This window comes from Globicephala melas, chromosome 1 (genome assembly GCF_963455315.2).
Source record: "Globicephala melas chromosome 1, mGloMel1.2, whole genome shotgun sequence".
In the NCBI taxonomy this organism is placed as follows: Eukaryota; Metazoa; Chordata; class Mammalia; order Artiodactyla; family Delphinidae; genus Globicephala; species Globicephala melas.
In genome coordinates, this window is record NC_083314.1 from 44,282,432 (window position 1) to 44,307,362 (window position 24,931).

Sequence of the window (24,931 nt, forward strand, 5' to 3'; positions counted from 1 at the left end):
AAGCTCAAAATGGATTAAAGACCTAAATGTAAGGCCAGAAACTATCAAACTCTTAGAGGAAAACATAGGCAGGACACTCTATGACATAAATCACAGCAAGATCCTTTTTGACCCACCTCCCAGAGAAACGGAAATAAAAACAAAAATAAACAAATGGGACCTAATGAAACTTCAAATCTTTTGCACAGGAAAGGAATCCATAAACAAGACCAAAAGACAACCCTCAGAATGGGAGAAAATATTTACAAATGAAGCAAGTGACAAAGGATTAATCTCCAAAATTTATAAGCAGTTCATGCAGCTCAATAACAAAAAAACAAACAACCCAATCCAAAAATGGGCAGAAGACCTAAATAGACATTTCTTCAAAGAAGATATACAGACTGCCAACAAACACATGAAAGAATGCTTAACATCATTAATCATTAGAGAAATGCAAATCAAAACTACAGTGAGGTATCTCCTCACACTGGTCAGAATGGCCATCATCAAAAAATCTATAAACAATAGATGCTGGAGAGGGTGTGGAGAAAAGGGAACCCTCTTGAACTGTTGGTGGGAATGTAAATTGATACAGCCACTATGGAAAACAGTATGGAAGTTCCTTAAAACACTAAAGGTAGAACTACCATATGACCCAGCAATCCCTCTACTGGGCATATACCCTGAGAAAACCATAATTCAAAAAGAGTCATGTACCAAAATGTTCATTGCAGCTCTATTTACAATAGCCCGGAGATGGAAACAACCTAAGTGTCCACCATCGGATGAATGGATAAAGAAGATGTGGCACATATATACAATGGAATATTACTCAGCCATAAAAAGAAATGAAATTGAGCTATTTGTAATGAGGTGGATAGACCTAGAGTCTGTCATACAGAGTGAAGTAAGTCAGAAAGAGAAAGACAAATACCGTATGCTAACATATATATATATGGAATTTAAGAAAAAAAAATGTCATGAAGAACCTAGGGGTAAGACAGGAATAAAGACACAGACCTACTAGAGAATGGACTTGAGGATATGAGGAGGGGGAATTGGAAGCTGTGACAAAGCGAGAGAGAGGCATGGACATATATACACTATCAAACGTAAGGTAGATAGCTAGTGGGAAGCAACTGCATAGCACAGGGAGATCAGCTCGGTTCTTTGTGACCGCCTGGAGGGGTGGAATAGGGAGGGTGGGAGGGAGGGAGACGCACGAGGGAAGAGATATGGGAACATACGTATATGTATAACTGATTCACTTTGTTATAAAGCAGAAACTAACACACCATTTTAAAGCAATTATACTCCAATAAAGATGTAAAAAAAAGAGCACCCCCCGAAAAAAATTTAATTTAATTTAATCAAACTACTATATGTAAATAAAATCTGAGCTTTTACCCGTAGCTAAGTATTTGTACTCTAAGCTCTGGAGAAAGTGGAAGGGACCAGAAGCTAAGAAGCAAAGCTGTATAACAAATCTAGATACGGTTATGGACAATACAAATGTCTCCATAATGATAAGCTGGACCCCAGACTGCAAGGCCACATCTTTAAGCCTGATTCACCTTCACATTTAAAATGTACTTGGACTTTTCAACAACATGATGATTTGCACAGTTGTAACTCTTTGAAAAATTTTCCCCATTACATAATATTCATGAATTAAGAGTTCTGAATAACACACCCACCAGCTTCCTAAACAACAGTAAAAATTGACCAGGAGTTTCCAAGGAATGATATTAAGGCCTTCCTTTTGGTAACTAACATATTACACCATCTGACCAGAAGACTGAAACAACATTATGTTTCCTACCAGGTGCAGGGGCTGAGAATCAACATTATGGTTTCTCTTATGTATAAGTCAGTATCAGGTCATAGTTTTGTTGAGGGGTATTTTCTAGATGTAGGGCTCAAAAAGTTTGTTGTTGTGGTCACCCAGTTTAACCAAGATATGAACCATAGGGCTGTAAGGTCTTGTCTAAATATTCTCTTAACCCAGTCTATAAGAATAAGTTGAAAAACAAGGAATGGAATTATCATTTGGTTGCTTTGTTTAGAAAATATTTTAAAACACATCTTGAATTTTCTTTTAATTAACTGTTTTCTAGTTGAATTGACTACATATTCGTATACTTTTTAGACAGTCACACAAATTTATTTCACCTGACAAGAATCTGCACTAAAAGTTATTTGACTAAACATAAAAGGAAAGAAGGCCTTTAATTAAATGGCAAATATTACTCAAGACTACTTCTTTATTAATTCAGATTACTGATGCTCATGGTTCTTATATATGGACTATGGGATTTCAAAATTCTGCCATTCCAATCATTTTAATATGTTCTATTTCCAAGGCTGTTGGTTAACAAAAGTCTTTATCTCTTACAATATAAAGACTTATGATACATGCATTTTTTGGAGGACCACAATTAGGTGACATTTGTTCATTTATTATCTGTGTAGTTTCTATTATATATGAATAGAGGTTTCCAGCTTAAGATCCTTTAATTTTTTAAAATCAATACAGAAAACCCTAACCAAAATTAAATTTCATGGCATAAAATGCGGTAGAGTTGAAATGTTTCTTTGATGTGAGTGGAACGATAGCAAGAAAAAGAGGAAAGACAATATAAACCAGAGAAGGCATAAAACATCATGGTATCTAAATAATATAATACAAAAGAAAACAGCTATGGAGGAATTAGTACATTGAAAAATAAAGTAAAATATAATAGACGAGTTGGTTGTTATACTATGTTGCAGTTGTGATTCTGGAAAGGTAGGAGAGCATGGTGCTTATAAGCAGGGATTCTGGAGCAGATGCCCTGGGCCTGAATAACCACTCTGCCCTTACTAGCTGTACGATCCTTGACAAGTTACTTGGCTTCTGTGCGCCTAGTTTCACCATCTGCCATATATGGATAAGCAAAGAACCTACCTTATTAGGATGGGCATGAGGAATAATGAGTTGATAGATGAAAAGTCCTTGAGCAGTGTAAGACACACAGTATTACATGAGTGTGAGCTCTGAGCTAGTACTGCTATTCTTCACTCAAAGTTCAACGATTTTCAGAATAACACTTAAAAAAAGCTCATTCTTTATCTGTAACAATATATTTTTTATGATTGTCTCAAATGGCAGCAGGATGGCCTACCCCAGAAGATACCCATCTTTTTTAGAGGGAGGATTGTCAGTTTAGAAATATCTTCTAACTGGGGGAGGACAAGATAGGCCTAAAATATCAATTCGTACCAGAAAGTCGAAGCGTTCATGAAATGATGGGGACATATCAAGAGGACACTGAAGCTAGGATCCCTCAAGGGATCTCCACTAACCAAATCTAGGACAATTTGTGCATCACAATAAATGAAGACAGTAGTGCATTATAAACCACTGAATGAAATGATATTTGAGTTCTTACTGATATAACTGAAAAAAAAGGAGAAAGAGAAAGAAAATTCTTTCTTACAATAGAAAGCCAGTAGGGGACTTCCCTGGCGTTTGAGTAGTTAAGATTCTGTGCTTCCAATGCAGAGGGTGTGGGTTCAATCCCTGATTGGGAACTATGATCCCACATGGTGCACGGCATGGCCAAAGAGCAAAAAAAACAAAGAAAAAATGCAATTAAAAAAAAAAAAGAAAGCCAATAATAGATGTAGAAGATATGATGGAGTTATAAATGTTTTGTAAGATCATAGCAATAGCTGATTTAAAACAAAAATAAATCATAAGTAGATGCTAAAACTAGTAGATAAAAGATTGACAAGAAACAAGATGTTTATGAAGTCTTTAAGTTTCCCTACAAAATACTTATTAGTTACAAAGGTAAAAATAGTAACGACACAGTGGAAGACACCACTTTAAACAAGTGAACAAAGTTAACATCACCAGCTTGGGACAAATTCTGACATCATACACTATCTCATATGATGCACTGAGAAGGACACAAAACCATTTCTGTGATGTTTCTGCCAAAATGCAAAACCTGAATCTAATCATGAAGAAATATCAGACACATCTAAATGGAAACTCTTTTACAAAATGATTAGCCTGTATACTTAAAAAATAGCAAGGCCATAAAAGGTAAAAAGTGACTAAGGAATTGTTCCAGTTGAAAGGGACTAAAGAGACTTGACACATAAACACAAGTGTGATCCTGGACTAGATCTTGCAGTGGGAAAAAGAGTTATGAAGCATATATGACTGGGACAACTAATAAAATTTTAATGTGAACTGTGGATTAGGTAATAAGACTTAATTAGTATTGTATGAATGTTAAATTTCTTGATTTTGATAACTGTTTATAAAAGAGAATGTTCTTGTTTTAGGAAATATACAGAATAGGTGAATCTGGGTAGGGGTATACATAAGTTCCTTGTACAATTCTTGCAACTTTTCTGTAAGTTTGATTAAGCACAAATTTTTACTAAAAGAAAATCTCATTAAACCATGTGAGGCAAAAACTAACAGAACTGCAAAGAGAAATGGATGAATCCACCATAATAGACAGAGACTCCAATACTCCTCTATCAGAAATGGACAGATCCAGCAGGCAGAAAATCAGTAAGGAAAGGATTGAACTCAAGAACAACATCAATCAACTGGATGTAGTTGACATCTATATACTATTTCATCCAACAACAGCAGAATAAACATTCTTCTCAGGCTCACATGGAACATTCACCAAGGTAGAATACATTCTGAGCCATAAAATCCACTTTAACAAATTTAAAAGAATAGAAATCATATAATGTCTCTCTCAGATCACAATGGAATCAAGCTAGAAATCAATAACAGAAAGATAGCTGCAAAATCCCCAAATATGTGGAGACTAAACAACACACTACTAAATAATACCTAGGTCAAAGAAGAAATCTAAAGAGATATTAAAAATATTTTGAATTAAATGAAAACATAAGTTATCAAAATTTGTGGGATGCAGCAAAAGTAATGCTTAGAGGGAAGGAAGTTCATAGCATTGAATGCATATATTAGAAAAGATCAAAATAAATTATCTACATTTCTACGTTAGGAAACTAAAAAAGAAGAGCAAATTAAATCCAAAGTAAGATGAAAAGAAACAGTAACAATTAGAGCAGAAATCAGTGAAAATGAAAGTAGGAAATCAATAGATAAAAATCAATGAAACCCAAAGCTGGTTCTTTGAAAAGATCATAAAATCAATAAGCCTCTAGCCAGGCTAGCCAAGAAAAAAAGAGAGAGAGAGAATACAAATTATTAATATCAGAAATAAAAGAGGGGGGATCTATTAAAGAAATTGAACCAATAATTAATAACCTTCCAAAACAGAAAACACCAGTACCAGATGGGTTCCCTGCTGAATTTTACCAAATGTTTGTGGAAAAAATTATACCAATTCTCTATCTTTCTTTCAGAGGACAGAAGCAGAGAGACTACTTCCTAACTCATTCTATGAGACCAGCGTTACCCTAATACCAAAACCAGACAAAGACATTATAAGAAAAGGAAACTACAGGCCAATATCTCTCATGAACGTAGATGTAAAAATTCTCAACAAAATATTAGCAAGTTGAATCCAACCATGTATAAAAAGAAAATCTCTTCAGTCCCTAAGGTGCTGACATACCCCCTGGATGAAAAAGACTATCTTTGGCTATTTGCCCATTTTGCAGTGGTATACTGATAAATGTTTAACAACCAGCTCTCTGGGAGTAGGGAGGGAAACTCTGAATTATAGCATCTGCAATTTTTGTGGTACCAAACACTCCCACTGTGGTCAATATCTACCTACTAATATGATGTCACTAAACTCTCAGTGGGAAGAGATACATGCTCTCAGTGGCAAGATCCAGAACACCACTGACAATATGCCAAAATAACAGCTAAATTCAATCAATATAGAGGCTGGGAGATAACCAAAGAAAGACAGAAGAACAGTAAACCAACAGAAAAGTGAGCAAAACAGCAGTAAGCCAATAGTTACTCAACATGAAGAGAAAAAAAATCCTGACTTTTGTTTTATGACATTTACTAATATCATTTACCTTTTCATTATATAGACATTAGATATCATAGCTGACAAACTGTACAAAGGTTGCTCTAATCCAGTATTTCTGGTTCTTTTTACTTTGATATATTATTCTATTATAATTAGATTTCTCATTTTTCAAGATTAAAAAAACTTGGCTTTTGGTTTATTTTAAGATTTCATAACAGTTAATTAATTTTTGTAACGTAATAGAAGTTCTGAACTGCAAATCAAGATACCCAGGATCTAAGCAAATTGGCTTGGGAATCAGACAGACCTGGGTTCAAATCCTTAATTCACTTTTAGTAGGTGTGTAACCTCAATGAATTAATTATCATATATTTTCTGAATCTTAGTTTCCTTTTCTGTACAATAGAATGCAATATCCAATGCAGAGGTAACTACGACTCATTTTTGTTTGTCAATATCCCTTTTTTAGACCATCTCAGCTAAGGTGGCTCTCCCAGTTATGCTCTATCACTTCAACTCTTTGAGTTTGTCCTGTATGCTTATCAATATCTGAATGATATTCTAATTACAGCAGTTAGAATGGTGCTCAATAAGTATCTGTTGGATGAATGAATGATTAAAAGAATGAATTAACAGCCACTCTTCTATTCCATATGATTTCTTTCAGGCTGTCAAACAAGAAACCTTGCCCCTCTTGATACAAGGTGGGCAACTAGCCCAAGCTGGCTCTCAGAGCAGTATCCTTCTCCTGGACTACCTGAGTTCAGAGGTGAGCCTGGGACCCAAACAAAATCAAAGAGGGTTCTTTCGCAGAGGCTGATACAAATTATGAGAGAGAGAGAGGAACTTTTTTCCTCTGAGGCCTTAGATTATAAGGCCGCTGTGAGCCAGCTGCCGGAAGTCATATTTCCCACCACATGGAAAGAGTTTAATGGAGAAACAAAGGCAGAGAAAGGAAAGCAGAGATGAGAGATGGAAAACATGCTAGTGAAAACATGCTAGTAAAAACATTAGCCAAATCCCTGGATTCAATCATACCTGAAAGTAGAATTTTCTATGTAAGCTACGTATTTAAGTTTGATTTCTGTCACTTTAACCTGAAAGAGCCCTAATATACCACACCCAGTATATTCACTGTAAGAATATTTGCCCCAAACAGTTTTGCCACCAACTAATTGGCTGTAAGGCAATTTTGCTGTGAAAGATAAAACAATGATCAACAGGTTCGACAGTTTGGTTTCAACTAGTTGACAGTGGTTTCATTTCTCCACTGACTCAGTGCTCCCATTTTTATATTATACACATCTTAGGCCTCATAATGGTCACTACAGTGACGAGCAGATGTGAGGGTCTTAAAATAGTGGATGATAACAACTATGTATAATGACTTGATAGAAAATACGGTGATAAGAAAACTTACAGGAAATGTGAAATGAGAGCGTGTAAAGCCAGATCGCATACTATACTAAAATGATAATATATCAGTTTGCAAATCCTTTGGTGAGCACAGTCATCACTCTCACCTGTCAAAAGCAAAAGTTTACCAAGCTATGGCAAATATAAAAGGGGCGGCTAGTAATTCATAACGGTCTTCAAGCGCATTAATTATCGATTCTTTAGCTAATTCAGATACTACAGATTGCTCTCCAAGCTGTCTTTATAAAATCTATCACACAATATTAGAAGTTGGAGGCAAAAGAATCAAGCTCCTCTTATCGCAGCAAAAGGAAACGGTTACGTGCTTCCCGGTAAGTTTCTTGAAAATGGTGAAATTTTTTGCTATTTGATAGTGGAGAACACTATGTACCCAGAATTTTGGTATTTGGGACAGAATCTGGCTTAGATGATTTGGTGAAATATAAGGACTGAAATTGTGATGGAACATTTAAATGTAGTCCAGATATGTAGGACCAGTTATGTATGTTACATATATTGATAAGAAATAGCATCCCTCGTCTGTTCATTTTACAGTCAGGGATATCTGAAAAGACTTACAGCAGATTTTTTGTATATCAAAAAGAATTTATGTCCAACAAAAGATCCTGAATCCTTAATGATCAACTCTGAGAAAGGAAGTATCATCGTTTTCTAAGACATACCCCAATACAACTATAACATGAATTTACACACATTTTAAATGTATTCAAATATTTTCTGTATTTTCATTTTTCATGACAAAATGTTTTAAAAATTTTGTTTTTAATTTTTCATCTTAATTATATCCTTTTAAATGTTCCTCTTTTATTTTATCTTTATTATTTTATCTTCTACAACAAAATTGTCTTACGGTCTGTTTAGTTGTGCAGCAAAACTGCCTGCAGCAAAGGTTCTTACAGTGAAGATACCTAGAACCCTAAAATACCTATGTTGTAGTGTTGTTTCACAAAGTCAAAAACAACATGTAGATAAAGTACTGATGAGCATGGTTCCTAGCACATGACACATATTTAGTGAATGGTAGCTAATATTATTTTACTCCTCACCAGCTGTGTGTTTCTGGGCAGGTCTTTAACCTCTCTAGGCTTCATTTATTTCATGTGAAAACGAATGACTGGATTCGCTGTTATCTAAGGTCCTCATTATCTCTAAAATTCCATTAATTTGATTAAATCTACATGATTAAAAATACACCACAGTTTAGAGCCTTTTATCATGTTCAGTTATATCAGGTATTTGATGTAACACTGATTAATGTCATACCTTCACAAGTTCATCCATGAGACAGGACTAAGAACACAGAAAATGAATATGTTCAAGGGTTGAGGCCATAACATCTCTTCACAATAAAGAAGAAAAGGTAATTATAACTCCTTTGTAGGAGTTAGAAAGATGCAAGTTTTGCTTATTGGTGGATTCTCACCTGGGCAAGGTCTAATGTTGCACATGATTATTTCCACAGCATTCCCTTCACATGGCTGCCCACCATGCTGAGCTGATGGATTATTGCAAGTTCTGGTCCTGGTTCGGTTGCCATGTCCGCAGCTCCTTGTGCATTCTTCCCAAGGGCTCCACTCTGACCAGTTACCATCCACTAAAGGTGACACATTACACCATTAGATATATTTCAGTTGAAAGAACTAATAGTGAGACAAGCCATAGTTAGGGAACAGAAATGAGTATCTACTGAATACGTGCCTGTCCGGTGAATAAAGAGGTTTACCTGGACACAGCTTATGTTGACAGTTCCGCATTTCTGAATCCGATCCCTGGCAAGGCTTCCCACCATTGGCTGGAGAGGGGTTGTTGCACACACGACTCCTCTTTTGGATGCCTTTCCCACAGGTGACACTGCAGGATCTCCAGGTTGACCACTGGGAAAAGCCACCATGAACTGCAAGTAAAACATTGTACTTGGTCTCTGTTTTTGTAAGTAAAAAAATTGTTAAGTCAGATTTCATTTAAGATATGCACTGGGTCTAGCGCTGAATCTATGAAGGCTGAGAGATTGCTTATGGAAGCTCTTCTTTACTGTAAAATTAAAACCTAAGCAAGATATGTATAACTGATTCACTTTGTTATAAAGCAGAAACTAACACACCATTGTAAAGCAATTATACCCCAATAAAGATGTTAAAAAAAAAAAAAAAAAACCTAAGCAAGAGAGAAGAACTTCAAACTGCTAACTAGGGTTTCTTCCCAGCTCCAGTCCTGACTCATCTGGACATGGCTGTTGAAAGAGTCAGTGACCAAGAAATTTATATGCTATTTACCGTTTGGAAATAAGTCATTCTTTAAAGCAAAAATATGCATTGATTTTTGAGAATAAATTTAACCTAGTTTTGAATACAAAATTCAGTTCGGGATTTTGAATTATTAACGTGGTATTCTGCAGCTCTCATCTGTATTGTTTCAGTCCTTTCAGTTTGTGATGTGATTTTTGTCCTAGCCCTATAATCTAGAAGTATCTTAAAGGTAGAGGAGACTTGGACTAAGATGCTTAACGATTTTTATGATTTCGATCACTCCAGGTGCTGTTTAACATGAATATCCCAGGGCGAACGAATCACACTCACCCTGGACTATTACTGGCACTCTGACAAGGACAGAACCCATCAAGTTTCGAGCAACACATTCATATTCGGATGTATCTTCTTTCTGAGCGGCGGTGATATATAATGAGTTGTTGGACAACACATTAATTCGCTCATCCCAGGGGATAGAGTGCCCCTGACGGGACCATGTAATGGTTGGATGAGGCTCTCCAGTTGCCTGACAATTCAAGACGACTTTGCCACCAGCATTAATAATAGTTTCTATTGGCTCAAGAGTGATAACAGGAGGACCTATGGAAAAAAGCACATAGTATTTCTTAGCTTTTGTGGAATCATATTAACATTTTAAGCCATATTATATAGTAACATTATTTTGAAAAAAGTTAGGCTGATTTTTTAATACACTGTAGCTTCTCAACTATTAAGGTTGTAATGGCTATTGATAGAATGTTTTATTTAGTAAATGGCAAAAATTTAAAATCCCCAAGCAGTCTAGCCTAGAGCATGGGCTCTGCAGTCATGCTTTTCTGGATTCAAATTTTGTCTCTGCTCTTTACTACCTTTTTGAATCATTGTGTCCTTAAAAATGGTCCCTAGTTCACAGGATCTTGTTTGACTCGACTAAGATGATGTAAGCACAGCTCTTCAACAAGGTAAGCACACAATATTATTAGGACTATTGTTATTGTTAACAAGGTAAGCACACGATATTATTAGTACTGTTGCTGTTACTATCATTGCTTTTGTCTGTGTTTTACATGGTGAACATTCAGTTCTTTCCCTTACATTATTTTTGAGGTAGGGATTCATTATCAACTTATTCTTTCACCAGTGGTCATCATTCTTTAATAAACATATATGAAGAACCTACTTTTTGCCAGGCATTGTGCTAGATGCTGGGGGCACAGATATAATTTGTAGCCTCAAGGAGCTAACAGTCCACTTATAAGACAGACAAATAACCCATTATTGAGCTGTGCTATAATTTACCTGTAGAATTTGGTAGTAGAATAGAATTTAGTATACAATAGGTAAAATTGTGGTAATCTGGGAGCATAACAATAGTGACTCAACAGATCATACAAAAGCATGTCACTGGAAATGAAGAGGAAAAGGAAAATATTCAAGAATTGTTAAGAAGGTGGGAGTGATAGAACTTAGCCATTGAATGGTATGGAATAAAGGGAGGAATTGATGACTACAGGGTTTTGATTTGGGCAATATAGTATATCTTTGGGCAATCCAGCAGAACATAGGAGATAGAACAGATTTGTTGGGAGGGAGTAAGGAATGATAATTTGCATCCATTTAGAACTGCTGAGCTTGAGATATCTGTAGGACATTCAAATGGAGATGTCTACACCACAGTTGGATATTCATATCCAGAGCTCAGAATAGAGATATGGGCTAGAAATATAGATTTGTGAGTCTTTCATGAGTGGATAAGATTGCTTCAGAAGTGAGTCTAAAATCAGAGGAAGAGATCCAAAGACATAAACTATTACAACATCATTATTTAAGAAATGGACAGAAAATGAGCCTGTAATTGAGTTTCTTCCTTGAAGAAACTCAGGAGAAAAGGGTATCCTGGCAACCAAAGGGAGTTTCAAGAAGGAGGAAGAGGTTAACAGTATCTATACTGGATGATAGCTATTCAAATAAAGCTGTTGGAAAGAATGTAAAAGGAATTGCAAAAAACTGCTGACAGAATGTTTATCTTTATACTGGTCTACAGTGTCAGGATAGAATATGAAAGACTTCATGGAGAAGAAGCTTGGACTGGATTTTTAAAAATGAGTAAGATTACATATAGCAGAAAGGAGGCTCCCTGGAGAGAAGGAAATAGCATAGAGATGGGTTTAGTTTTGAAAGGATGATTCATCCAGGAGAGCAGTAGCATGCAGGTATTAAACATTTGGTTAAAATCTTATAAGAAAATCAGAAGCGTTTATGTTTGAATAGGTAAAGCAAAGGGGATTGTGCTTATTCTTGATAGAGTATGTCGGGATGACAGTGGTGTTTTAGTGAGACTGAACTGAATGGTGGAATGATTTGCTCAGTGAGAGTTAATGCAATCATATAATTCAAGGCAGTGGCTGCACATTATAGACCAGGAAATGTATCTGGAATGATGGAACATAAAACAAAAACAGAAGTAAAATGTGTTTTATTGTGATATTACTATGCTAGTATTTTATGTAAAGGTACCACTGACATGTCTTTTACAAAAGTAATTATTTCATATGAGGTTTGAATCCCTCAGTGAGTGTTATTAATGTATTATTCATATATATGCCCACATCATCCTATACAATGGCCTTCTTACTTGATGTTTACATTAACATCACTCTAGGAACTTTCAGGGCTGGTGCTTTTCCTTCTCTCCCAGTGATGAGATTACATAATGTATTCAATAAACTGTTGCTGAATAAAGTAAATGCCTCAGACTAATCACGTAACACTAAATAACAACAAAATGAATAGATGAGCTTGTCTGTTCATATTATTATGGCCAAAGAAAGTGTTAAATAAAACTTAGAATCTTAATTTAGATTGCACATTTGAACATTTCCAACTGCACATAAGGCTATAAATTAATTCAACAATAAAATTCCATATGTACATCTTTCAAAGTTGAATTAATTCTATCAGTCACATAATGATCAGTTAAATACGAGCATTTTATCTAAATGAAAACATTCCTTCTGGTGCTTTAATCTTAATTTTAAACAAATTATATTTTTGGCTTTTTTTATATCCCTCATTTACTACAATGAATCTATTGTCAGTATGTAGATGAGCTAATCTAATCTAATGCAGCTTTTCTTAAACTGTCAGTGGAACAGTCTTCCAGGAGAGATTAATCATGAGATGACCTACCTACACTCACCCAACAAAGGGGTGAGGAAGGTTTCATGGAAATAACATTTTTTTTGGGAAATGTAGAATATTATATTTTCCTCTTGTTGAGTTATAACTAACTCACATCTGCATATTAACATTTCTGGAAATATCTGCAGTAAAGAAATTGGTACACCTAAGCAGGGCTTGGCATATACTAGGTGCTCTTTATATATTTAATAAATGAATAAACCTTGTTTAATCTATTTTTTTCTCAGACTTATTCAATCATGGCACTCTTTTTTCCTAATGACACCCCACAAAGTTATCATTTGGTAGATATGTATTTTAATAAAACATTGTCTTAGCAAGACATACAAACAACCTGAGTGTGTCTTTCAATGGATGAATGGATAAAGAAAATATGGTATATATATAGTAGTTTGGCAAACAGCTGTTAGTAAATGCTAGTCTACAGCATCTCTCAATAGTGAATAAAGAAAATGTAAATAAATTCACCCTGTTAATTACTGAGCCTAGTCTCAAAATAAGCTGATTTCCTTAAATTGTCAACCGAATAACATTGTTCTCGGGTCAGCCCCTGAAGTGGTTCTGGGGACTGTCCAGGGAGCCATTGGAGTCTTTCATGTTTTTCTAATTATGAAAACCTGTCTTCCAATGGTTTATACTGAGGGCCTTCATCATGAACATGATAATCCTGCTCGGAGCACATAGTTATTTCACGGCAGATTGACAGCAATCGAGCTGGAGCACTCTTTTTTTTTTGCGGTACGTGGGCCTCTCACTGTTGTGGCCTCTCCCGTTGCGGAGCACAGGCTCCGGACGTGCAGGCTCAGCGGCCATGGCTCACGGGCCCAGCCGCTCCGCGGCATGTGGGATCTTCCCAGACCGGGGCATGAACCCGTGTCCCCTGCATCGGCAGGTGGACTCCCAACCACTGCGCCACCAGGGAAGCCCCAAGCTGGAGCACTCTTGAGTTCACTTACATTAGTCTTTATTTTCAACACTTATTTTTCAAGTGCCAGAAAATGATATTTTTGTAAGTTCATTACAACAACCGTGAGGAGCTATACGAAGGGTACTCGATTGAATATATTGCAAACAACACAAAAGGCTCTGCTACCGAGCAATTGCAAGTGTGAGCTGCATGTGTTAGATAAAATATATTGCAAAATTATATCAGTCTTATGCTTGGTAACAGCTGCTCCATCAGCAGCAGAAAAGTAAATTAGACAGACTCTGAAAGCTACCATTAATGTACTTGCTAGGAAGTTAAATGAACAATTAAATGGACATTTCTTAAAACAAGTGTTTAATTAGAGTTTGATTAAGCAGCTTACTCTGCAGAGTCAGACTCATGCTGCGCTCCACCACCCCAGCTTCATTGGTAGCTACACATGTATAGTCACCGGCATCTTCATTCTACGGAAATAAGCAGTGTTTTATAAAAATATGTGCCTATAGAACAGCGCAAATCACTTTTTATTACCATGATGCTTGTTTATATGCAATTTTGTTTTTGAGACGGTATTTCAATGGAAATAGAAAAACTTACCTATATTTAACCACATAGATTGTTTTTTTTAAAGAAAAGAAGAGAAAGAAATTCCTAGCTTAATTTTTTTCTGAACAACGTATCATTGCTCTCAGGGAACAATAACTGGCAGGAAACCTAAGCAGAAAATCACATTTTTTACAATCATTTATCCAAAATTATCTCATTAAAGAAAAATGCCAACACTATTCTTATAGATAGCTTAAAAAGCATTAAATAATCAGAACAAATCAACGAATATCTAGTTCTTTCTTATGGGGGTTGTTAAAAAAAAACATTAAGCTTAGCCTCCATTTAGAAAGCTTGAAATGTAGGAAAGAAAGTGAGGAACTAATTATTAATGATGACAAATCACAGAATGTAAGTCACAAATTTATACATATATATTATAGAAAATAAGGACCACATGAGTTTAGATTTGATGACTAGAGACACAGATTTTGCTAAGGTCTTGTGAACAGAAGAATTCTGGTCTTGTTAATAGAAAGAGTAAGTCAGTTAAGAGGAACTGAATTGAAGGAAGTGGAGGAGGGTGGGAGGAGAGAGACAGATGATTTAGTTGTTTAATCAGGGTATCAATGCATTATCCAAATAGAGATTTCTAGTAGGAAACTGTAAATGGAACCTGAAAGAGTTTCAGGGTTGAAGGTACAGGGTTAGGAATCTGAAATTGTATGGTGGAAAAAAATTAGTATTAATATTGATATTAGAAGAAGTACCAAGGACTTCAGCAGTAGTAATGTTTGCGTAGAGGAAAAGGGGGGTAAAGCAGTAATGAAGAAGCCTGAGACTCATTCGTGTAGCTAGAGGTAGAAATCATCTCAAAATTGAAGGGACGATCAATAACATCTAAGGTTGAAATAAAGCCAAGGAGAAGAAAAGACTGAGAGTGGCCCATTGGAGCAGGTGATTAGATAGTATATACTAATTAACTAATTCAACAGTAGGTTAACAAATTACCCTCATTTAGTCTAGTTAAGAATTTTTCAGATAAAATATCTCATTCACTTGACCCCCAAATTAGAATAACTTAAAGTACTAATCACTGTCTGAATTACTGAAACTTTTGGACAGCCTAATATAGTTATCGACTTGGTGATGAAATCTAACATTTATTTGTAATTTACAATGTTGTAATTCTTCAATTTCCGCATTCTAAAACAGATTTGAGGAAGTTATCTACTGATGTTGAACAATAGGTCAATGATGGAGAACAAAGCAGCAAAATTATTTTATTGCTTGTACTTCTTTGAAGGGCTAAAAATCATCAATTTGAACCACTGTTTCAGTTTTTTAAAAGAACCCATTGACTCAGATTTTATGATTAAAATAGGAATGCATTAGAAACTTTTCCCATCCATGGCACCTATAGAGAGGCATTGATTGTGACAGTTAAAGTGCATACTGACAATTCCAGTGTGACTTACTATAGTGCCATAAATGGCCAGGGAGCCGTTTCCAAGTTGCCGAATTCTGTGGCTAATTTCAATATCCATCCCCCTTCTGTTCCACTGGATAGTTGGGGCGGGATCACCTTTCACCTCACAATTCAGGATTGCATTACCACCAAGTGGTTCAATCCAGTTAGAAGGGTAATCACCTTTGAAGACTGGAGGTTCTGGGGAAATAACAAAAGATGAGTATAAGAAAAAGGAAGCTCCAATAATTTCTTTGTGATTTTGATCTATTTAAAAGATGATTTAGTGAAGAGGGGAAAAGCCACGTTTGAGCCCCAGGGATCTTCCAGAATTAATTGCTCATGCTAATCAATGAGACAATTTTGTCCATTTCAGTAACCTAAGTGGATGATTCCATTTTGTGCCAAATGATCTCTTTACATACTGCTTACCTACTTTTGAGTTGAATGTTCATAATTTTTTTTATGTCATGAATTTCATATCTGTGAAATAAGACTAAATGGATTAATAAATTGAAGTTATATTGTATTACTATACAATAAGGAGGCAAAACACAAACCATTCATCATAAATAAATTTAAAATAGAAGACTTTTTATCTACCTTTCACATAAACAAATCCAATTGCCTTCACAAAACCAACGCTGTTCTCTGCAGTGCACACATAAGTACCCGAATCTTCTTTTGACATCCTTTCAATAACAAGTTCACTGTGTCCATTTACACTGTCAAAGTGGGCTGAAGGAAACAAGGTAGAAAGCAACGTAAATGCCTCTCAGTAACCTAGGAAAATAATCAGTACAGCTCAATATTTTGCAGGTTAGATTTATGAATTGGTTAGCAACTGAACCAAAGAGATCTCATTATGACACTGGAGGAGAGAGCCTTTTCCAGGGATTTCTTCCTGAGCTATTTGCTGTGTCTCTAGACACTTGTTTGAAGAATGAAAAAAAAAGAAGGAACAGGAGAAGAGAATGAAAACAAACATCTTTCAAAATTAATTTTCGATTTGAAGTACACCTTTCATCTCAAAGGGTTGCCTAAAGCTGGCTCACAGTCTCTCTGGGTTTCAAAAAATCTTTCATTCAGAAATATGACATTTTCCATTTCATTTCTCACACCACTTTTCCTCCCAAACAATTTACATCAAAATATAATTCAACTGACCTGGCAGCTCAGAGGGGAAATCATGAAAATATACGCTAGTTAGGTAATAAATAATAATAACAAGATTAATTTTGTAATAATTTGAACTTCTCCATAGGTGATGATGATATAATTATTTACAAAGGTATTTACAATACTTGGAATAGAGTATAAGATAAACATGCTAATCCTAAAATAATCAATACTAAATAAGATTTTGATTAGACCAGCCAATATCTGATTGTTAAGTATGTTTACCTTGCATGTTCTCTCCCATTCAAATTATATTTTAAAGTTTCATACTGCTGAATATTATGTGGAAAATTAAGCTTTAAAAATTGAAATAGCTAAGTTAGTACTACGCCTTCAGAAAAGAGTACTGATTAAGTTTTTTAGGGTTTATTTTTCTTTAGTAAGATATACTATTATTGTTAAGGTGATACAGTTGGTGAATTCTAGTGATTAACATAAATCTTTATAGCAGAGAAAACTCAAGCTTATTACTAATTTTCCAGCAAGGCATTTGTAAATGCAGTACTTCAGAACTCAATTTTGGGATGCAACAATTTCTCTTTACAGACAATATCTTTATGCTGGTCATAAAGTCTAACAAATAGAGACACTTGTCCTCCCAGGGATGAGGGCTCCTGGGCTTTAAAAAAAAAATGGAGATTGGTTTTGAGTTCTCTATGGGTGTACCATTCACTTCTTAAGAATTAAATTACCAACCTGGGATAATATTGTTATTGAAGGTCCATGTTAACTTGGGCAATGGAATACCAGTTGCTTTACAGTTTAATCGTAGCTGTTCTCCTTTATTTAATGACACATCTCCAGGAAGTTCAGTAAAAGTGGGGAGAACATGCACAGTCAGGCTGACAGTGTGTGTGTCTTCACCTGCAGCATTGTTAGCAACGCAGGTATAGGTGCCAGAATCCTCTGGCTTAAAGAAAGAAAAATCATACGGCTTAAAATTACATAATCTTACATTATACTACATATAATACATAAAGTTACATAGCTTGGTTCCCAAAGGAGCACTCTTCTTTAAAGACAGTTTAAATTTCCATCTTGTAGTCTGAACCATCTGGCTAGCTAGTAAATAACATAATTTAAAATGTATAAGAATTTAAACAAAAGCCCATACCTTATAGAACTATAGAATTTATAATAATAAGATCTCAGAAAACTTTAAAGTTTATTAAACATCAACTGTTGTACTGCAATGTACAAATAAAGAGCAAATAGTCCCAAAGGCTGTTAGAATCTTGACAGCATAGTTGGCTCTCTGGGTAATGTGGCACCACAGTCCACCAAAATTATCAAAGGAAATGGCAAGAGTAAGGGCAATAACACCTGCAATTCCAAAATTTCACCTGCTAAATCCAGCTCTTGGCACTCACTTTATTAGATGTATTGGCAGCATTTGACACAATTCTGGCTTCCTTCTTTTTAAAACCATGTCTTCACTTGGCTTCCAGGACACCCCATTCCCCTAGTTTCCTTCCTACTTCACTGGTTGCTCCTTTTCCATCTCCTTTTGCTGGCTTCCCCTCCACATTAATGTCTTTATGTTGGTATGTGAGAGGGCTCAGTCTTAGTTCTCTTTTCTTCTATATCTGCACTCACCTCTTTGGTGATCTCATCCAGTCTTATGGCTTTAAATATCATCTATCTACTGATGAGTAACAGGATGTCCAGCCCAGATGTTTCTTCCAAATTTCAACTACATTGAACTTTTCATTCCAACTCTCTGCTTAGATGTCTAAAAGACATCTCACACTCATGTCCAAAACTGAACTCCCCATTTCCCCTTCCTGTTCTATCTGCAGCCTTCACACCATCTCAGTTGATGGCTACTTTGTTCTTCCAGTTGTTCATGCCTTTGTTCTCAGACATTTGAACTATCCTTTATTCTTTTCTTTTTCAGACTCTACTTGCAATCTAGCTAGGAAATCCTAGCTTCAAAGTATGTGCAAAATCCAATCACCTCTCACCCCTTCTCTGCTAATGTTCAGCTTTTTTTTTTTTATTAATTTTTTATTGGAGTATGGTTGCTTTACAATTCTGTGTTAGCCTCAACTGCACAACAAAATGAATCAGCCATATGCATACAGATATCCCCTCCCTTTTGGACCTCCCTCCCATTTAGGTTACCACAGTGCACTAGGTGTGTTCCCTGTGCTGTACAGCATGTTCCCATCGGTTGTCCATTTTACACATAGTATCTGGATAAAGAAGATGTGGTCCATATATACAATGGAATATTAATCAGCCATAAAAAGGAATGAAATTGGGTCAGAGACGTGGATTGACCTAATGTTCAGCTTTGAGTCCTATAATCTCTCCTCTGCCTCCAGACCATCTTCCCAACTGGTCTTTTCTGTTTCTATCCTTGCCTCCCTACCGTATATTCTCATGGAATAGGAGGAGGAGGAAGAGGGGCGGGGGGAGGGAAGGGGGAGGAGGAGCCAATGCAATGTTGCAAAAACATAAGGCAGACCACATTGTTCCCCTGCTCAAAACCTGTAATGGATTCTGATTTTACTCAGAGTAAAATGCAAAATTGTTATGACCTGCAAGACACTACCTGTATCTGGCTTTCATTTTTCTGACTTCTTTCTCTTTCTTTTCATTCTTTTTCTTCTTTGCTTTCACTGGCCTTCAGTTTCTCAAATACATCAGACATGTTCCTACCTTACATTCTCGCGTTCTTTGCACCCACCTTAATTTCTTTGCCCCTAAAATCTGGGGGAAGAGCATCCCAGTTTTCTCTGCCTGGGATGCTCCTCTTCCAAATATTTGCTTAACTAACTCACTTCCTTCAAATTTTGCTCAAAATATCTCCTTCCCAAAGGACATTTACTCTGACTATGCTATTTAAAAATGTAACCTGGGGCTTCCCTGGTGGTGCAGTGGTTGAGAGTCCGCCTGCCGATGCAGGGGACACGGGTTCATGCCCCGGTCGGGGCAGATCCCACATGCCGCGGAGCGGCTCAGCCCGTGAGCCATGGCCGCTGAGCCTGCGCGGCTCCGCAACGGGAGAGGCCACAACAGTGAGAGGCCCGCGTACCGCAAAAAAAAAAAAAAAAGAATGTAACCTGTACTCCTCCAACTTCTGATCCCCTTTACCCTGCTCTTCTTTTATTTTTCATACCAGTTGTTTTCTTTTGGCAACTGGTATGAAACAATACATTGTTTATTTTTATTTGTTATTGTCCATCTCCCTCCTCTAGAAATAAACTCCAAGAGGGCAAGGATCTTTGATTCCTTTGTTCCCTGATGTATTTATTCCCAGTGCCTAAATCAGTGTTGATCACACTGATAAATAAATATTTGTTGAATTAATGACTGAATGCTTCTGACTGCGTTAAGGTCCATATTACAGACTTTTTCTTCCTTTCAAAAAGTTTAAGAATATATATTTTTGCATTGAAGCATCAAAAAACTGATTGGAAATGCAGCATCAAAATTGTAATTACTCATTATAGATATAATCTAAATTTGGTTGGTTGTATACTAATTTTTTTAAAGGCAAACAGGAATAAATCATATTCCATGTAAAGGTCTCCCCACTCTGATACCACTTAGCTATTCTTAAAATTCCCAGGTTATAACAACTTAAGTTTAAAATCAAGGATTTTATGGAAGTAAAGCTTTTGAAAATCTGGTTTGCACGTATTATTCACAAATAGACTTCTTATCATTTGTGTCCTTCATCCAGTTTTTATAAGCTACCTTATTGTTGATATATTTCTTAATGTATCTGAGTCACTGTCTCACTAAAAGTCTAAACTTTTCTTACTTAATTTCTTCAGGTCTAAGAGTGATTAAGGGGCCTAATTCAACATTCTTGAACCTGGGAGTAATCCCTACTGGAGATATTTACCAGCTTAAACAAACAAACAAGCAAACAAATTTATCCTTATTTTATCAATTCTAAAATTCATAGTTTTAACTTTTAATATCTCTGAATTTGGGATACAACTTAAAAATTGATGATCTTCTCTAGTTTACTTGACTATATATTTTTGTCTTAGTGGCACATAAAATATTGGTGCATCTTAGAATTGATGGAAACTTAGATTTGAATAAATACACTATCTACTAGCACATGACACAGAGTTAACCTATCACTAGAGCTATTTATCTGGTAATTCCAGGAGTCTGGCTAAAGGCTGAAATTATACTGTGAAGTGAATGTGATCAATTTATCATTTTAATTTGTTCAAATTTAATTCTATGAAGACTTTCTAATGAAATTTAGGCACTTTGAAGGGTAATGAAAAGGAATAAGATAGGCACAAAAGCTCTGAAAGTGATTCACATTTTAATCATGTTTAATATTTAGTACCAAGTGTTGATACTCTCAAACCACATGATAATTTTTTAAAAAGTCACGTGGTATGCATAGATACAGATTCCTCTTCAAGTGGGCTCACACTGAAAAACTGAGATGCTTCCCATAGCTACAATTTTGCGGACTGGCGACGTACCACCTAAGAATATTCAAAAACCCCAGCTTGCACTGATCCCTAAGACTAAGAGTTATTTAAAAACCTGAAAAGAGCAAAAAGCCTGCTTTTTGTATTTGCTTAATAATACATCAGACATTCTTACATCTCTACTCTTCTAACCATCCTCATGCATCGTTACAAACATGGAATATAACAGAGGCTTAGAATTTTTCCTGATAAACACAGATTTTCACAAAAATAAAATAATTTTAGAAGGAGGCCACTTATGAGTTCTCACGATCTGCTAAATACTATTCTCGGGGACATAAAATGAAATATGTGTAAAATTAATTCTTTGACCTGAATTTGTAAGAGTACTTTCTTTCCTTTCATTATTAAAATATACATTTCCGAGCTAAGTCACTAAATGTAAAAAGGTGAATTAATAATCTGGCTTAATGTATCTATTCGTGTCTATTAAACTTACCACAACATTTTCCAGAATGAGCTCCCCATAGGGTTCGACAGTGTGTTTTCCTAACAAGTTAGCCAAAAGAACATTGTCTTTTTTCCAGTTAATCGCTGGTGTGGGGATTCCATCAGCCACGCATGGAAGAACGGCTTGTGAATTCTCATTGACGGTGTAATGTACTTCTGTACTTTGAATTCTAGGTGGTACTATGAAGAGTTTAAAAATGATAGGTATTCAGGATGTTGAATTCAATAATATCTTTATTCACACTGAAAATTAACACAAAATAGACTTTCTTGAGGGTAACTTGCTAGAAATACTAACAAAATTTATCAAGCCGTTTACTTGTTTCTTACTATGAAAGCAATCCATATTTTTGATGCTAGCAAGAATTCTAATGCATCTGTACTTGTTGAATATCAATTTCTGAAAAAATGACAGAACTGGTGAGAAATATTTAGATTTTATTTGACTTCCTGACTTTTCCTTACTTGAGTTTCTTTTGCTTATTGCAGTAAGGTAAAATAAACAAGAGCAACTAAAACCAAAAATGCTTCTATAGTTGTATAATTGCTAGATTTGTATCACAGAGATATTGTGAGGATAGACTAATAAAAGTCCCTAGTTAAAAACACTGTAAAATACTCACTCCATATTAAATATCACAAAGTGTTAAAGAAAAAACTACTTATTGCAATATTTCACATGTGTTACAACAAATGCAAGTAAAACCAGAAAAGACATTTAATTCAGTTTTTATACTGTCACAGAGAAATTTTTACAGTGATTTCATAATTCTGTGCAAATACTGCCTTTGCCTTTGCACAGTATTTGCCTGTGCAAATACTGCCTTTCTATATTTAGGCAATATAGAAAGGACAATTGACTATTTCAGGGTACTAACAAATACTTTAGTGAACTTGGAACTAAGATATTCACTTCTAAAAGAAAGGCATAAAAATATTAATAATACTTGGCTCAAAAAGTAAAAATAGAGATTGGTTCAAGATGGCAAAGTAGAAGGACGTGTGCTCACTCCCTCTTGCAAGAGCACTGGAATCACAACTAACTGCTGAACAATCACTGACAGGAAGACATGGGAACTCACCAAAAAAGATACCCCACATGCAAAGACAAAGGAGAAGCTGAAATGAGACGGCAGGCAGGGCGCTATCACAATAAAATCAAATTCCATAACCGCTGGGTGGGTGACCCACAAACTGGAGAACAACTATACCACAGAAGTCCACCTACTGGAGTGAAGGTTCTGAGTCCCATGTCAGGCTTACCAACCTGGGGGTCCGGCAATGGGAGGAGGAATTCCTAGAGAATCAGACTGTGAAGGCTAGTGAGATTTGATTGCAGGACTTTGACAGGACTGGGGGAAACAGAGACTCCACTCTTGGAGGGCACACACAAAGTAGTGTGCGCACCGGGACCCAGGGGAAGGAGCAGTGGCCCCATAGGAGACTGAACCAGACCTACCTGCTAGTGGTGGAGGGTCTCCTGTAGAGGTGGGGGGCAGCTGTGGCTCACCAAGGGACAAGGACACTGGCAGCAGAAGTTGTGGGAAGTATTCCTTGGCGTGAGCCCTCCCAGAGTCTTCCATAAGCCCCACCAAAGAGCCCGGATAGGCTCCAGTGTTGGGTCGTCTCAGACCAAACAACCAACAGGGAGGGAACCCAGCCCCACCCATCAGCAGACAAGCAGATTAAAGATTTATTGAGCTCTATCAACCACCAGTCCCTCCCATCAGGAAACTTCCACAAGCCTCTTAGATAGCCTCATCCACAAGAGGGCAGACAGCAGAAGCAAGAAGAATTACAGTCCTGCAGCCTGTGGGACAAAAACCACATTCACAGAAAGATAGACAGGTGAAAAAGCAGAGAAGGAACAAGATAAAACCGCAGAAAAACAACTAACTGAAATGGAGACAGGCAATCTTCCAGAAAAAGAATTCAGAATAATGATAGTGAAGATGATCCAGGACCTTGGAAAAAGAATGGAGGCAAAGATCGAGAAGATGAAAGAAATGTTTAACAAAGACCTAGAAGAATTAAAGAATAAACAAAAACAGATGAACAATACAATAACTGAAATGAAAACTATACTAGAAGGAATCAATAGCAGAATAACTGAGGCAGAAGAACGGGTAAGTGACCTGGAAGACAGAATGCTGGAATTCACTGCTGCTGAACACAGTAAAGAAAAAAGAATGAAAACAACTGAAGACAGCCTAAGAGACCTCTGGGACAACATTAAATGCAACAACATTCACATTATAGGGGTCCCAAAAGGAGAAGAGAAAGAGAAAGGACCTGAGAAAATATTTCAAGAGATTATAGTTGAAAATTTCCCCAACATGGGAAAGGAAATAGCCACCCAAGTCCAGGAAGGGCAGAGAGTGCCATACAGGATAAACCCAAGGAGAAACACGCAGAGACACATAGTAATCAAATTGGCAAAAATTAAAGACAAAGAAAAATTATTGAAAGCAGCAAGGGAAAAACGACAAATAACATACAAGGGAACTCCCATAAAGTTAACAGCTGATTTCTCAGCAGAAACTCTACAAGCCAGAAGGGGCTGGCATGATATACTTAAAGTGATGAAAGGGAAGAACCAGAACCAAGATTACTCTACCTGGCAAGGATCTCATTTAGATTCGATGGAGAAATCAAAAGCTTTACAGACAAGCAAGAACTAAGAGAATTCAGCACCACCAAACCAGCTCTACAACAAATGCTAAAGGAACCTCTCTAAGTGGGAAACACAAGAGAAGAAAAGGACCTACAAACACAAACCCAAAACAATTAAAAAAATGGCAATAGGAACATACATATCAATAATTTCCTTAAAAGTGAATGGATTAAGTGCTCCAACCAAAAGACACAGGCTTGCTGAATGGATACAAAAACAAGACCCATATATATGCTGTATACAAGAGACCCACTTCAGACCTAGGGACACATACAGACTGAAAGTGAGGGGATGGAAAAAGATATTCCATGCAAATGGAAATCAAAAGAAAGCTGGAGTAGCAATTCTCATATCAGAT

General features: G+C 36.3%; 1 protein-coding gene across 1 annotated transcript in view; it reads right to left on the reverse strand.

Moving 5' to 3' along the window:
* The window catches only part of HMCN1 (hemicentin 1), a 521,171-nt gene that overhangs the window by 75,608 nt on the left and 420,632 nt on the right, over positions 1-24,931 (reverse strand). The window contains exons 82-89 of the mRNA XM_030873036.2: positions 21,889-22,079; positions 17,674-17,887; positions 16,402-16,536; positions 15,809-15,999; positions 14,167-14,248; positions 9,986-10,255; positions 9,133-9,303; positions 8,833-9,003 (exon numbers count right to left, since the gene is read on the reverse strand). Coding sequence (XP_030728896.2) covers positions 8,833-9,003; positions 9,133-9,303; positions 9,986-10,255; positions 14,167-14,248; positions 15,809-15,999; positions 16,402-16,536; positions 17,674-17,887; positions 21,889-22,079 — 1,425 coding nt within the window. The remainder of the gene's footprint in view (positions 1-8,832; positions 9,004-9,132; positions 9,304-9,985; positions 10,256-14,166; positions 14,249-15,808; positions 16,000-16,401; positions 16,537-17,673; positions 17,888-21,888; positions 22,080-24,931) is intronic.